General features: G+C 41.3%; 2 protein-coding genes across 2 annotated transcripts; both read left to right on the forward strand.

Moving 5' to 3' along the window:
- Positions 1–1,687: 1,687 nt before the first annotated feature.
- On the forward strand, positions 1,688–5,654 carry espnlb (espin like b). Its single transcript, XM_085439538.1, has 5 exons — positions 1,688–1,702; positions 2,054–2,189; positions 2,401–2,519; positions 3,670–3,849; positions 3,940–5,654. Exons 1-5 carry the CDS (start codon positions 1,688–1,690, stop codon positions 5,560–5,562), a joined length of 2,073 nt encoding a protein of 690 aa, XP_085295664.1. The 3' UTR covers positions 5,563–5,654.
- A 3,616-nt stretch (positions 5,655–9,270) lies between these two features.
- LOC146687732 (ras-related protein Rab-6B-like) lies at positions 9,271–15,656 on the forward strand. The gene is made up of 8 exons (XM_085438367.1): positions 9,271–9,482; positions 11,516–11,574; positions 12,160–12,213; positions 12,631–12,736; positions 12,890–13,001; positions 13,110–13,203; positions 13,899–13,965; positions 14,621–15,656. Exons 1-8 carry the CDS (start codon positions 9,413–9,415, stop codon positions 14,683–14,685), a joined length of 627 nt encoding a protein of 208 aa, XP_085294493.1. The 5' UTR covers positions 9,271–9,412; the 3' UTR covers positions 14,686–15,656.
- The last annotated feature ends 363 nt before the right edge of the window (positions 15,657–16,019 follow it).

Genomic DNA, 16,019 nt, shown 5'->3' on the forward strand with positions numbered 1-16,019 from the left:
CTGCCCACATTTATACATGAACTGGTAACAGTTAGCGCAAGAAAAAAGTTTCAGAGTCAGACGAACCAAATATTGAGCTATTTGGCAACAATGACAAGATGTATGTTTGGAGTAATAAAGGTGAAGCGTTCAAACCTAAGAACACTGTACCAGCTGACAAGCATGGTGGTGGTAGCATCATGCTCTGGGGCTGTTTCGCTGCCAGTGGTGCTTGTACACTGGATAAAGCGGAAGAAAAAATGAAGGAGGACTATACTGAAAATTTGAGGACTGTGCTGGGTCAGTGCCAGGAAGCTACATCAACCCTGCCAGTTCTGCTAAGAAGAGTAGTCAAATATGCAGCCAGAAGTATGTCAGAAGCTTGTTGAGTGTCTGGTTCAGGTGCAATTTGCTAAGGGATGTATAGATGTATATACTTTTAACCCTATGTGGATTAGAGACCATTAAAAAGAAATTCACACTTGTGCAGCCAATTCTTGTTTTTCTTGTTTTAATTGTAATCCCAAATTACCATAACATTCATGCCCATGACGAGTAACTTCTGAGGACAACTGTACATTCATAGAGCCATCAGTCTATAGGCTACTTCCAGGTCCAGGTCACCCTATCCCACTGCTTTAATTATGCACACCAAGAAGGACCCCCATCTGTGTTTTTAGTCCAGGTGATGTTGTTCCTTGGTCTTTCTATTTATTGGCAGGTACTGAGTGAAAAGACAACCATCAGTTTCTGGGTTCTCTGTGTCATTATTCTATTTTCTAATATTTATTTATCTAAAAAAAACAACCAAAAGAAAACTTTCATCCAACTTTCATCTTGTGTCGGATTATTGGACTGTCAGGACTATATAGGTAGGTAAAACATACATTCTGAAAAACAAAGGCTGATTAATACAACAGGAAAATAGAGAGTGCATAATAAGAGTGTGACACCTTTTTGAACATATATATTTTTCTCCACTGACTGTATTTAACCTTAGATGAGAAATCCTAAATTGAGAATTTCTTGTGTTTTGTTTGCTTTTTTTATAAGTGGGGTGAAAGATATACAGCAGTCACTTATAAACTGGTGAAAGTTGCAATACAGTGTCAGTATTAAAGGAATTGATATATTGTTTTTAGAAAAGGCGTGAAATTTGGTGCATATACAAACAGCTTTTAGAGGATAGAAATACTAATAACAACAGGCTGTCTACATTTTTCACAAGTATTTTATAAAACCCTTAGCTACTAGGCTGTAAAAGTCACTCGTTGCTTTCAAAAGGGTACAAACATTGTAATTATCTGTGTAGTATTTAGCGTATTGGATGGCATGAAGCAGGATATCATGTCTCTCCCAACTCTAACATGCTTTCTCCTGCACTCTGTGTGGGCTACGCTACATTCGCTGATCAGTTTCCAGTTTCACCGCCTATTCTTCCAAGTTCTAAGAGTGCGGCCTGCATCTTTACATTAACTGTGAATGTGTGCGCATGTGTGTGTGCCTGTGTGTGTGCCTGTGTGTGTGTTTGTGCTTTAGAAGGTCTTGGTGTTTTAGCAGATTAGTTGGGAGCTATTTGCTGTTGTGTGGTCTGTGTCACATTTCTGTACTGGTGGCGATCCTCTTTTGCTGGTTTTACCTTTCTGTATCTACCCTTGTCATTTTCAGAAAGAGGCTATTCTGCATGGAGTGAATGAACACAATCAACATGGAGAACAGCAAGGTGACCAGTCGTCCATGTAGAGCCTAAAATGAAAGTTTTTACCTCAGAACAAACGTGCAGTGTTTTTAAGAGCAGTCACTGGCAAATAAAGTCACTAATTGCTGCAGAGTGTTGTAGACATAACTGAAAAGAAGCATTTGTGTTCAACTACGGTGGCAAATGGAAATACCTATTCGTTTCAGTTCAATTTATATATTGCCAAATCACAACAACCTTTAACTCAAGGCGCCGTGAGTTTGAGTTTGTTTATTTAAATAAAAAGCAAAACAGATTTATTGTAAAATCCTTTTGCTACATGTGTTGAACTGCCCCTTAAAGCACTGCTCATCCCCGCTGTGTGCATGTCCCCAGCAGCCAGTGAAGGAGGTGCCCCCCCTGCCTCGCCACCCAACCCCTCTTCCTGTGACCTCTTCCTCTCTGACCCCTGCTGTCACTTCAAAACACCACACCACAGGCTCCATCCAGCATGTGCAGGTGGCCTCATCAGGTGACTAACACATCCAGCATATTTGCATTTATTTATGTATTTGTTAAAGTAATGTAAGAATATGAAAATGCAGCCATTACATGTGTAACTGACAGCCTTGTTCCTGTTCTTTTCTTATACTCATGATCACACTAGATATCTGCAGGTAACACAGGATTTCACATACAGATATATATGTAAGTATATATAATGTTTGTTTACTTGTTTACAGTGGTGACATCGTTCAGTCATCTGAGGCCTCCAGAGAGGGACCTCACACCGTTCTCTCAGATGAAGTCTGTTAAGTCTCTGAGGCATGCCGGCTTCACTGCGGTCTTCACTGGACAAGCGGTGAGCTGGCTGGTGCATTGTTATGTACCGTACTGTACTGTGTTACATATCAGTGTGGCTGTAGCTCAGGAGGTAGAGCAGGCCCTCTGCTAATTGGACGGTTGATGGTTCGATATCTGGCTGTTCCAGTCTGCATGCCAAAGTATCCTGAGCTAAGTACTGAACCCCAGGTTGTTCTCTGATGTTGTTCCATCTAAGTGTGAATGTTAGCTAGAAAACAATTAAGCAGATATGTGTGTGTATCTATCTATCTATCTATCTATCTATCTATCTATCTATCTATCTATCTATCTATCTATCTATCTATCTAAACATGTTGAGTGCTCGCATAGAGTAGAAAGGTGCTATGTAAGAACCAGCCTGTTCGTATATAGCACAAAAAATAACAATAAATTCGTTGTGAGCACCGCCCCCTATTTACACAATAACCCAGTCTAAAAGTTGATTCCCTGGTGCTGCTGATGGAAACCTGGAATGGACACATTCATCCATTTTTTAATCATCCATCCATCCATCCATTCTCATCTGTCTTCTGCTTCCTATTTAGGGTTGTTGGGGGCTGGAGCCTATCCCAGTGGATGCTGGGATATTATTCACAGATCATGATCTTCATCCCACGGAAATGACAGCAATTTCCTCTACATAACACCGTGTGACGTTAACAGAATGTAACCTGAAAAGTGAAGTGCCTTAAACTGAATTCTTCCAAATGACCAACAGGGGGCGACTCTGGCTTCAAAAAATCAGACTATCGTCTAACCTAACCCTAACGCAGACTGAGTCTATAGGGGAATGATATTATTTCGAACTGTGTAGGACCTTAGTAAACACATTTTGCCAATTATTGTTTTTAGACTTTATTATAACAGAAATATTTATTATAACAGAAAAGCTGAGAACTGAGGGGGAAGATACGCAGAAAATGACAACAGTGAATTGAAATCCCTGCCTCTACAATAGCCTTTCGAGAAATCAGTTATCTGTGCAACCCAGTGAGCTAAACCAGCAGTCTGATGAGTCTGACATCATCGTGAAAGAATAAACTGTCTTTATTAGGAAAAATGTTTATGAGGATTTAATTTCAGGGATTTTATCTTCAGAGCCGGAGCTCAGTACTTTCCCTCTGTCTCACATTATTGCGCGGTGACAGAAGCTTGACGGTGGGGAGGTGCCGGAGGAGTTACCGATTGTCGACGTGATCCTGGCTGACATTGACTCCCTCGTGCCGACACATGACGAAACAGGCCGTCCTATTGCCGAGTGGAAACGACAGGTGATGGTGCGGCAGCTGCAGGTCAGGCTACAGGATGATGAGGAACAGAGGAGACAGGTACTGTCCAGCTTTTATACTGCACTGTGTATACAAAATTCCCAAAGCGTTGAGCTACTTGCTTAAAATCCATATTGTTCCCTGTAACAGGACATAGCTAATGGCTACATGCCAGTTGATGGCTGGAAGTACTCCCAAGCCCACAACGCAGTCTTGGGACCCTTCGGTGAGCTCCTAACAGAGGATGACCTGGTGTACCTGCAGCAGCAGATTGAGTCTGTTTCACATCAGAAACGCTGCCAGGCGTATGAGCTGGAGCTGACCAGGCTGACTGAGGAGCTGAGGGCAATTTTACCTTATCCTATTGTCAACATTTCCCTCAACAGAGAGGTTCTGCAGCAGATGGACTCTGAGGGGAAAATGCAGCTGACTTTGCCAATCTGGTGCAGCCGTGTCTCAGAGATTATCAAGAATATGTCTCTCCTGGTGGCTAATCTGACTCAAATCACAGAAAAAGATGGTGAAATGGGGTTAGTGGAGGGCATGGTGGAAGGGATGAAGGGTTTACAGAAGATAAAAGGTAACCCAGGAATTGAACTGGGACAGGGATTAGTGCAACCAGGTCTAAACTCAGAGGAAGCCCATGTGGAGGCCTCCAGTGTATGTAGGATACCTCACATAGGGATGGCATCTGCTTTTAGCCATCGTTTGGAGAGCAACAGCTACAGAAGAGCACAAAGGGAAAAGGTGGAAAGGGAGATCCAGCAGTCTGGAGTCTCAGTTAGAAACCTCAGATCAACCTTTGAGGGTCAGATTGGTAGCATTTATCCCTTTGCTGGGGTTATAAAAGCAGGAGGGGGGTTGACAAACCAGGCTGTAAATGGAGCTTCAAGCGGAAAGAACAGCAATGTCAATACAAGCTTCAAATGTGAGGTTGACCAACCTGACACTCCTAAAACAGCTGCACCTGTAATGGAAACGACCAGCTTAAGAAAAGAGCGAATCGTGGTGCTATTCCTGAGCCACTGGAAGAAATCTGCATATGCTATTACAGTGAGAGCAGCAAGGCAGAGGCAGGGACAGGCTGCAGCGCCAGGAAGAGTGACAGAAGCACAGCCCCAACAGAAAATCCCCTCTATGTTTCAGTTCTGCCAACAACGAAGTGCTGTGGATAAAATGCTGAACTCCTGGAGAAATAAACTAGAACTTAGAGAAGTGCAACCTTTACCTTCCTTTAGCGTTTCACAAAATCCTCCACTTTGTGTAACCTACTCCCCAGAACAATTCCTTCCAGATGTGGATGGTGTTGCAGTGAGCCATGACAGCTTGACCCTCGATCTCTTTATGCTGGGTTACTTTCACATCTTAGAGCAGGATTTGTCAGCTGAGGAGAGGAAGATGAGGCACCTCCTTTGCTTTGAGGTCTTTGACCGTGTTGGCAGTTTTCCTTGGGAGAAGGTGCGGGACTTCCATAAGGCTGTCCTCCAGGAGATCCAGGCTGGGAAGCGACAGTGGAGCGACGGCTTCGAGGACATCAAATTTCACTTCTTTGGTGATTCAAATCCATGTCACTGTCCACCACCATCATCATCATCATTGCTGCCAGATTCCAAATTAGTACCCAAAGTTATAGTTCAAAGTGCTACTCCAGATGAGCGCTGCAGTGACACAGACTTCTCCTGCTTCCACAATGAAGACATTTGTAAATATATTGACCGCAGTTTTGCTTTCTGGAAAGAGAAGGAGGCGGAGTTGTTTGACTTTGAACATTAAGTCTGCTTGTTAAACGTGATGCTTTTGCACAGATTGATGTTGGTGTGTTTGTTTTGTTGAACTAATAAATTTTGTAGCAGTATTAAAAGGTGTGACTGATAAATAGATGTAGTTATTGTGTAGCTAGAAAATAATGTAAAAAAAATGTGATTTCCCATGTTGTAACACTGACAAAGTTACAGCAAACATTTCATACAGTTTACATAATTTGAGAGATCATTGCAATTTGTTCAGACTCTATTTAAAAGGACAGTGCAGTAAAAATACATATCGAAAGGAGTTTGATGATCATGTTAAATGTGTCCCAACACATGAAAACAATATGTTCTCGGCTGTGTAAAGTGACAGCATCTCTTATTAACAACACACACTGTGTAAAAGTCGGCTACCCTGTGTTAGAAACCAGAAAGTGCTGAGTTTGAAAGGCAGGGAGGATCTGATAAAATATGTAGATGCAAAAGATGCATGTGCCTCTCAAACCGCAGTTATGTTAGAACGGAAGTGCATCTCCTGTCAGTTCTAAGATTTTATGTATTGGGACTTAATAGAGAAATACAAAACATGACACATTACACTGTAAACATTAAGCCAAGATGCAGGAGAAATGTAGTACACTGTCACCATCTTCAATGGAAATAAGAGGTTAAGTAGCAGTCACGTGCTACTAATCAAATACACTTAATTAACTGATAATCAGCCAGTGTGAGCGCCTCTATAAAAGCAGAGGTTTTGGCAGTCTGCTGCTTTGGAACATTGAGCATTGAGGTGTTTGTTATTACAATGCCAAAGAGGAAAGAAATAAGCAGTAACCTTAGAATAGCGACTATTGTTGCCCATCAATCTGGGAAGTGTTAGTTTAAGGCCGTTTCCAAACAGCCAATCTTCCCAGGAGTGGATGTTCGAGAAAATACAGCCCAAGGTCAAATTGCAGAAAGGGTTGTCAAGAGAAAGCCTCTCCTTAAAAAGAACATGGCTGCATGGCTTAGGTTTGCAGAGTTGTATCTTTAACAATAAGCTTAGGACCGCACAGCACCACGTTTGGCAAAAACCAAACACAGCATAGCAGCACAAACATCTGGCTTGAACGACGAGTCAGCATACAGAGAGGAGTTGCAACAGCTAACGGACTAGTGTAGAGTCAACAACCTGTCTCTGAATGTGGACAAAACAAAAGAGATGATTGTTGACTTCAGGAAAGCACACAGAGATCACTGTCCACTTAACATTTATGGATCCTCTGTGGAGGTCATCAAGAGCACCAGATTCCTTGGTGTCCACCTGGCGGAGAACCTCTCCTGGTCCCTCAACACCAACCCCCACAGACCCCTCACACACACTCTTCACCGTGCTGCCTTCTCGCAAGAGGTATCGGAGCATCCGGGCCCTCACTGCCAGACTGCCAGAATCACTCGCACACATACACAAACAAACAAAGGCAGGCACGCACCAAGTTCCTTTTGCGCAGTACTCAGTATTTTGCACATTTCCACTGCACTGTCTTGTGTCTGTATCGTCCTGTTATGTCTAGTGTCTTGTCTTGTTTTTTTGTTTGTTTTTTATTTGCAATTTTTGCACATTGCACTTTACATCGACCTGTGTTGATTGTCTGTTACATGTCATATGTAGCACCATGGTCTCGGAGGAACATTGTCTCGTTTCACTCTGTGCTGTACCACTTTACATGGTTGAAATGAAAATAAAAAAACACTTGACCTGACTTGTCTCATGGCCACAAGTCACGGGCACCTTGCAGGGATTGAGCTGACTGTGAATCCTCTGTATGCCTCTGTATCAGCCATTTCTCTGAGAGCTAAAGTTTGGCTAAAACTGGAGTCACGTAACAGACAATGATCCCAAGCACAGCAGCAAATCTGCAACAGAATGGCTGAAAAAGAAAAGAATCAAGATGTTGCAATGGCTAAATCAGGTTGCGTGGTGGGACCTTAAAAGAGCTGTGAATAAATGAATAGCTGTATAATGTAATGAAATGCAGTAATGTAGTCAAGACGAGTGGACCAAAATCCCCCCACAACAATGTCATACAGAAAAAAGCACTTCACCTTCTTGCTGCTACAATTTGACTTTTTTATTAAATAAACAATAACACCCTGCAATATGTCCAGTGTTGTTGTTCATCTTAGTTTTTATTTACCTCATTTTATGACCAGATAAATTTTTAGTCATATCACAATAGGTAAAACCTTAAAAATGACAGAGGCTGGACTTTCTTTTTACCACGACTCTATGTGCAGACGTGATGCTATAGACAGAGTGCCCCTAACACATTTTCATTAGCTATTCGGCTTTTAATCTGAAGTGATTTTTATTAATTTGTCAAATATATCAAAGGTACAATGATGGAAAACCCCTCAAATACTAAAGTAACAGTATCCTCATACTGTTTAGGGCAGGAGTCTCCATGGGCTACAATGTGCTCTGCAAAGAGCATAAGAAGGAGGAAGAGGAAAATCTGGAGAGTTGGAGGTAAACACTGGAGAGAAGAGGAATGAAAGTCAGCAGAAGCAAGACGGAATACATGTGTGTGAATGAGTGGAAAGCTGAACATTCAAGGAGTAGAGGTAGTGAAAGTAGATGACATTAAATACCTGGGGTCAGCCGTCTAAAGAAACAGACAGTGCACAAGAGACAGTGAAGAAGAGAGTGCAGGCAGGTTAGAGTGGGTGGAGACAAGGGTCAGGGGTGATTTGTGGATTTGGATAGCAGCAAGTATGAAAGGGAAGGTTTTCTTTCTTGTTGACAGCGGCACCGACAAAAAGACAAGAGACAAAGTTGGAGGTGGCAGAGCTGAAGATGTTGAGATTGTCACTGGAAGTGAGCAGGATGGACAAGATCAGAAATGAGTACATCAGAGGGACAGCTCAGGTTGAGTCGTTTGGACATTTGCAGAATGAGGAACAGTGGATATACTGGACAAAGGGTGTTAAATATGGAGCTGCCAGGCAGGAGGAAAAGAGGAACACCTCAGAGAAGATCCATGGATGTAGTAAAGAAGGACACACAGAGTTTTGTTGAGACAGAAGTGGATGCTAAAGATAGGGTTAAATGGGTGGTGGATGATCCGTGTTGACGACCCCTGAAGGGAGCACTCCCTTCAGGGTGGAAACAGTGAGAAACTGTACTATGATATATAAATACTTACTTGTGAGTAAATGAATTGCATTTAATTTTTTTTATAATAGAGGAGCATGGAGCAAATGCACAAAATGTGTAAAGTTTAGCGTCATAAATGACAACAGACTATAATCTTCTCATGGGAGAAGTCATGGCAAACGAATTTCTCATGTTTTTGTTTCAAAAATGAATAAAATTATTAAATTGTTTACGATGTTTCAAACAGGATAACTGATCATTAACTTCTTAGAACTCAGAACTAGTCATTAGCAGTGTTGCTGGGCATTTTAATTCATACTAACATCCCATTTTAGGAAATGATACTGAATATACCTTAAAGTTACATTTAAATGTTTTATATGGCTGGTGAATAAATAAAAATTACATTTATTAAATAAATGTATTTTTAAAATCGTCTCTTAGGTGTTTCTCTTATTTACCTTAAACTAAAAATCATGGGCGTTTTTAATTAGTTTATGTCCAAGAAAAAACAAAAAAACAAAACATAGTACAGCTTCAGGCCCAATAGAAAGGTGAGGGACTGCGATAGGTGAGGTCGCGCAGGCGCACAAGCTTCCTAAATTGACAGGAGGATGCTGAGCTGCATTCCCATCATTCTGTGAGTAGAGGAGGACCCCCCTGCGCAGGCATAGCGGGCGAGACACTGAGCGATAAAAACATATAAAAATAATCCAAGTCGAGCTGTTTATCTGCCACCATGTCCGCTGGAGGAGACCTGGGGAACCCCCTGAGGAAATTTAAACTCGTGTTTTTGGGAGAGCAGAGCGGTGAGTCAGAGCTCGGGCGGGTTTGGGTCATCCTTATCAAACATGCGCATATATCGAGGGCCATGTATGCAATCCGTGATCATTTTGGGAAGTTTAAAGTGAATCCAGAAGATGTTTCTAGTGGCTTTGCTATATTAGACGCCCATGTTGCCCCTGGCATAATTTGTAGCTGTGGAAATTTTGATTAACCTTTGAAGAAAAAGAAAGAGAAATGGCTCGGATATAAACGCAGATTCTTGTATATCACCTAGAGTGCTTTTTTGTTGTTGTTTTTTACTTGCCGCAAAGTGCCATCATTGGAAGCAGGCGCTGGGAATTGTGGTGTTTTGATGTGCTGCAGTGACCAACAAATATGCCCAGCCTTTTCCAGATAACGCTATATTTCCCCACACATCGCTTATTTCTGACACAAACGACCCTTTATTGTGTTATATGACAGCGTTTAACATTTCCCCACCACTCGATGGCTATTATTTTTTTCTTTTTAAAGAAGAAGATAATAAGCGGTCCCCCATGTGTCAGTTCGGGACACACCCAAGGCTGGCGATGTCTGTAGCATCTCTAAACCTCGCGGTCTCCGATTCGGTCCCATAAATAATCAAATAAAAGAAAAAAAAACGAGAGCTTGACAGCGCCACGATAATATACCAGGACTATTTAATTCAATAATCCGTGTATTCAGGGTGTTATCGGCTGTGTATGTGCGTTGATGTGATGGCACAAATTCAGGAGGAGCGGATCGATAATGGTTTAGCGCTGTAAAGCTGCCCGAATACGTGTTCAGACATCAGACATCCAGAGTGGCAGCAGAGGAGCTCTTATCCCATCAAAAGCACGAGCAAAGACTAGAAAAACACATAATTAGGCCTAATATGACAGAAGCTTGGCCTGTTTGTGTCTTACATTGTGATGCTTTAGTGTGTGCGTGCGTGTGTGTGCTGCATGTCTAAGACAGAGCTGTGTGTCGACTGAAAAAAAGCCTCGCGGTGTGTTTGCGTGGCCTGTACTGCAACGTTGCTGTCCACGGTGCTGAAAGGAGGCCTGGTGTGGCCACTGCCCATCGCTGGCTTCAGGAGTACTGCTGTCTGCGTACTGTGCATGAGGCCCTTCTGGAAAGAAAAAAAAAAAGTCCTGTCCTCACTCATGTGCGGATCTGATGTAAAATGGTGCTGCTGGGAGGGATGTAAATAAAAATGGAGATCACTAGGCTCACCTTGATCCTCTGAGATCAAGTCTCCTTCGGCATCAGTCCAGTGAGCATTAACAGCCGGTCTTTTTGTTACCGTGGTCACATTTCTGGACACAGTTTGTGTTTTCGTTGCAGTCACCTCTCACATTATTTTCAAGGATAAAAGACAGGATGGGAGGGGGAAGACTACTTATTGTATTTAAATTGTTCACCTTTGGTTGTATGGTAAAACTATAGCACTGAGTAGTGTTGGAAATACACAAAAAAGAAAGGAAAATGCAAAGGAGAAAGAGAAGGCGAAGAAAATACACACATAAATCATGACTAAATGGGAAAACACATAAACGATTAGCACAAAACATACAGACATTTCACAAAAAACATGAATTTGAGATTTTGGTTCTTATCTGAAACCTTGAAGTGGAATAACATTTGAATTTCACTTTAGATGTTTGCATTGTTTAGAGGCGTACATGTTTCTGTGAAGAGGAACATTTACACATTTGATAACAGGAAATCTAAGATAGCAGATTTTTCTTACTTTGAACTGAAATCCATTTTGCTGCCCTTATTTTGAGCTATTCATTGATTCATACTCACATATTAACTCAGGCATATTTTTGGTGAATTACCGGGCAGATTTTGTTCCAGTGAGTCATGGATTTTTTCTCCCCCCCTCCTTAATTTCTTTTCATTTTTACTGGCTTGATAACTGGCACTGGTTAAATATTCATATATAACTGTGGTGTTGTCACATCAATGAAGCAAATTTTCATTATGTTGATTGAGATCATATATCGATGTGTCCGGACCCTGAAACCAACCTGTGTGTGCTCTGTTTTAGTGGGGAAAACGTCTCTCATCACTAGATTCATGTATGACAGCTTCGACAACACATATCAGGTGAGATCTGGAACAGATCCAGAACCTAAAAACAATTTAAATTATTAAGCAGCATTGATTGATGGCGTTGCTGATTAGCATCTATACGAAAGAGGTATTGGTGGTATTGCTTATAATTGTAAAAGAAATTCAATTTTTCTTTTGGAGGTTGAAGGTTAATATGGGACCGTTATTGCAGCGAGTGCTTTTTGGTCAAAAAAACTCAGTATATTAGATTTTCACAAATTATGTCCTGATCTGAATCATGCCATTTATTCAAACATGATTAGGAACAGCATTGCAGCACTATTAGTTTATTTAAGAAGAGAAAATATATCATTCCTCCTTCGCCTTTCTCAGAAGTTTGGTACATAACAAGTCAGAAGGATTGGGCCCTGAGGGCAGCACAAATTAAATTAGTGTTTCAGTCAGATTCAATTTCTGTGCTTGTTGGCTCCCTTTTTCCCCCTTTCTTAACAGCTTTATGTATTTGAACAAAAATCACTCTGCTAGAGACAACAGATGGTGCAGAGAAACATTTACATTTTAATGTCTGGGTTTTTGCTGATGATTTTCTCCCCCTCTTTTGCTCTTTCCTCTCCACAGGCGACCATTGGAATTGACTTCCTATCGAAGACAATGTACCTGGAGGACCGGACAGTAGGAAACCTTGATCTTCATTTTTAAAATTCTCATTTCTAAATACATGCGCAGATGACTTGAGGTTTTAAGTAGGAAACAGCCCAATTTCTTCTCTGCTTTGACTAATCCTTGATTTGATTTGCTTAATTATTCCCTTCCGTCACACACTAATGTGATTATGTTATGGTTATTTCTGGTAGTAACAGCTTTGGTGAGCTGACTTTTCTGGCCCTAATAACTCAAAGCCTTACCCATGGATCATCTGCTTTAGCCAGTATTAATACTTTTTCTTTGTCAGGATATTATTGTGCTCTGCCAGCCTGCACAGGAGCTGATACTGGCTTATCCTCCTGGAAGTGTACTTATAGGCTATGTGTGGTGTGGCAGTTTATGCTGAAGGCGCGTGTGTGTCTGTGTGTGTGTGTACACATGCAGGTAAGGCTGCAGCTGTGGGACACAGCTGGACAAGAGCGTTTCAGGAGCCTCATTCCGAGCTACATACGAGACTCGACGGTGGCTGTGGTTGTCTATGACATTACAAGTAAGCGGAAAGCTGTAGCCTGTGTATGATATACATGATACATTTGTATGTTTCTGTGTTAAACGGACAAACACTTGAGTAAAAACATATAGTTTTCTGTTGGGTTTTTGAGACAAAAAAGCTGTATGTAATAAGAAACTCTGGGCTCCACAGATGTAAATTCATTCCAGCAGACCTGCAAATGGATTGACGATGTCAGGACAGAGAGAGGAAGTGATGTCATCATCATGCTAGTAGGCAACAAGACAGACCTGGAAGAGAAAAGGTAAAGGTGGTGGCTTGTAATTAAATGAGCAAAAAAGCTGTTTGAAGCAACATGTCAATGCCGAATAAATTAGCCCGAGATGCTGAGTCTGGCTTGATTTTCCTGCAGGCAAATCACGATCGAGGAAGGAGAGCAGAGAGCCAAAGAACTGAACGTCATGTTCATCGAGACCAGTGCCAAGACAGGCTGCAATGTCAAACAGGTGATCCCTGCAGTTTTACCAGATTTCACAGCATTTTTGCCATCACTTGATTTCAGAGTCTCTGCCAATCCCCAAATCCCTCCAAGGTGAGCATGCCACCACACAGATAAATCAAATGTTTAAATATGGACAATGTTGCTAAAATGTGCATTCCGTATTTAGTTCTTGCTGGCTAAAGATGAATGAAAAGAAAAAACAAAAGCTAGTTTACCGATATCTATCTAGTACATTTACTCAACTACTGCACTGAAGCACACATCGAAGGCACTAACATTTAATGTTACTAGCTATACCACTTAACATCCAGCACAATTTTGGAAAATATCAAACTTTTTACTTCAATAGATTGATCTTACTGCTGTAGTTATATTTTAGAAATTCAAAATTTTAAAGTAAATCTTCAAATCAGGCCAGCTTCAACAAGCGCTATAGTGGACATTTTTTGTGTTGCATTGCTACTTTTATTCAATACTTCCTTCATCACCTTCAGCATAGATATTAAGTAAACATCAAGGCTAGTATTAGTCAAGGGGTAACATGATACAAAAAAAAGCTCCCATCTTCCCAAAAATAATTTTTCACACATCTTGTGATGCACTCCCCCTCCCTCCCCCCTCCCCATTTTTAAGTTTTACAATTTTTTCGTGCCCGCTGCCTCCTGCTCTTTAACCTCCTCCCTCTTGTTCTCCTCCTAGCTGTTTCGTCGAGTTGCAGCAGCCCTACCTGGAATGGAAAGCCTGGACGATGCAAATCCTGAAGGCAGTATCCTTTACAGCCGCCGTGACTCACCATACTGATAGCCAAACAGCCCAGCAATAGGCAGCTTATTTTTAATCTCTTAGTGGCTGCTGGCACACGTACAGATAGACTGCCGAGGAATCAGCCATTAAACCTTTTATGCTTAATAGAGGAGGAACACACAGAGCCAGGAAGATGGTGTGGATGCACAGGCACAGCACCACATAGTGGCTGACAGGGAAGTGACAGCAGAGGAGGGTGTGTGATGGAGGATGGTTGTGTAAGGAAGGTGAGGGATTCTTATCAATAAATGGGAATTATTATATGGAAACTTACAAACCAAGAAACATTTAACTTTAAAGAAGTGCCCTTAAATTGTAGTATAACATATGGATTTGTCTATACTATGAAGCTCAACATATTTTGGTTTGTCTACAGGTCTTGAGGATTGTGGGGAAAACATGGGGCAAAGTTTTTGGGGCCTCAGATGGAGCTGCATAACATTGGATCAGACAAAAAACTACAACTATGGAGGGGAAGGAGATAGAAACAAGTAGTTGTAGCATGCAGGACCTGAGTCCACATTAGCTTATGGGAATCTTTGACTATCATTTGTGGCATGTCTAGGCCAAGTAGTTTACTTCGCCATGTGACTTTTCCTTAACGTGCCAATTTCCAGTGATTGACATCAAGCTGGACAAGCCAGCGGAACCAGCTGTGCCTGAGGGCGGGTGCTCATGTTAATGCAGAGCTGCACTTGGACAGCTCCCTTCACACCATAGGCTTGTTGTGTTGCTTACTACTGGTTAGCTTCCAGTTGACTTCTCCAATTGGATATAGGATGTGGGCCTTGTATCTGATTGGACAAATCAAATGTTATCTTTCAGTCTTGTTCAGTTGTAAAATATTGTATACTTTGTCAATATGTAAGTGACTGGAGGAGAAAAGGGAAGAAAACAATTGTTGCAATGAAAATGAACACACACACACACTGAAAAAAACAGTTTGGAGAAAAATGAGGAAACCAATGGAGTTCTTTTCGCTGTTATGTTTTGTATTTTTTATATATAAAAAGGGAAAGCACCAAAAATGATGCCTAAACACAGAAGGAGAAATAGCAGGAGGGTCGGCCATTTTTCTAAATAGCTGAACATGTCTGAATGTCTGCAGCACGCATGCACGCTGATCTGATCTTTGACCTTTGGCCTGCCCTACAGGGTCTCCGTGCTCTGGAAGGAGGCTGACTATCTTAGAATGTTTTATAGCATCTCTCTATAGCATCTCATGACAAGACGTATCTCATTTGATATTCCCACAACTTCCAGTAGGATCACCTAACAGTAGCTGTGAAAATGTGGCACTCTATCTCTCTATGGGTTTAACTTTTATAGAACAAGCTGTACTGTGGTTAAAAAAGAAGTAATAAAGAGACAACTTACTATCACAACTCCCTAACCCTCCTAAAAGTCCTCTCCTCTTCCTTCTCTCCTCCCGCTATCCTTCTGTCCTTCCAGTCTCCCCATCCCTCCATCCCGGTAATACACATATAACAATCCACTGTAATGCACCGCACTGTATATAATAATGTAATATGTATGTTGTGAACGTCCCTCTGTAGAAGTGGTCCTTGTTCACCAGTATGAATAATGTAATAATGTTTAATGATTAATAAATTACAAATTAAAGGGCTTCACTCTCCTAACCATCAACATTTACCTGGTAGCACAATTATCTACTCTTCTATTTTATTTACTTTCTGTTTTTTTCTGAGAAAATGTGAGATATGGCAAGTTGTTGGGAGTTTGCACAAGCAGGTTTAAACCACTACACTAGTTACATTAAATAGAAAATGACAGAATATATTTAAAGTAATTAATAATTAGTAATTAAATAAAATACACAGCTTCATTTACACAGCAAATATTTTTCTTGGGAACAAATGGGTTAGTAACACTTAAGATACGCTAAGACAGCGGTCCCCAACCTTTTTTGCGCCACGGACCGGTTTATGCCCGACAATATTTTCACGGACCGGCCTTTAAGGTGTCGCGGATAAATACAACAAAATAAAACTAGTA

This window comes from Copadichromis virginalis, linkage group LG18 (assembly GCF_057382275.1).
Source record: "Copadichromis virginalis isolate Kocher_CV1m ecotype Utaka linkage group LG18, C_Virginalis_male_GT1.1, whole genome shotgun sequence".
In the NCBI taxonomy this organism is placed as follows: Eukaryota; Metazoa; Chordata; class Actinopteri; order Cichliformes; family Cichlidae; genus Copadichromis; species Copadichromis virginalis.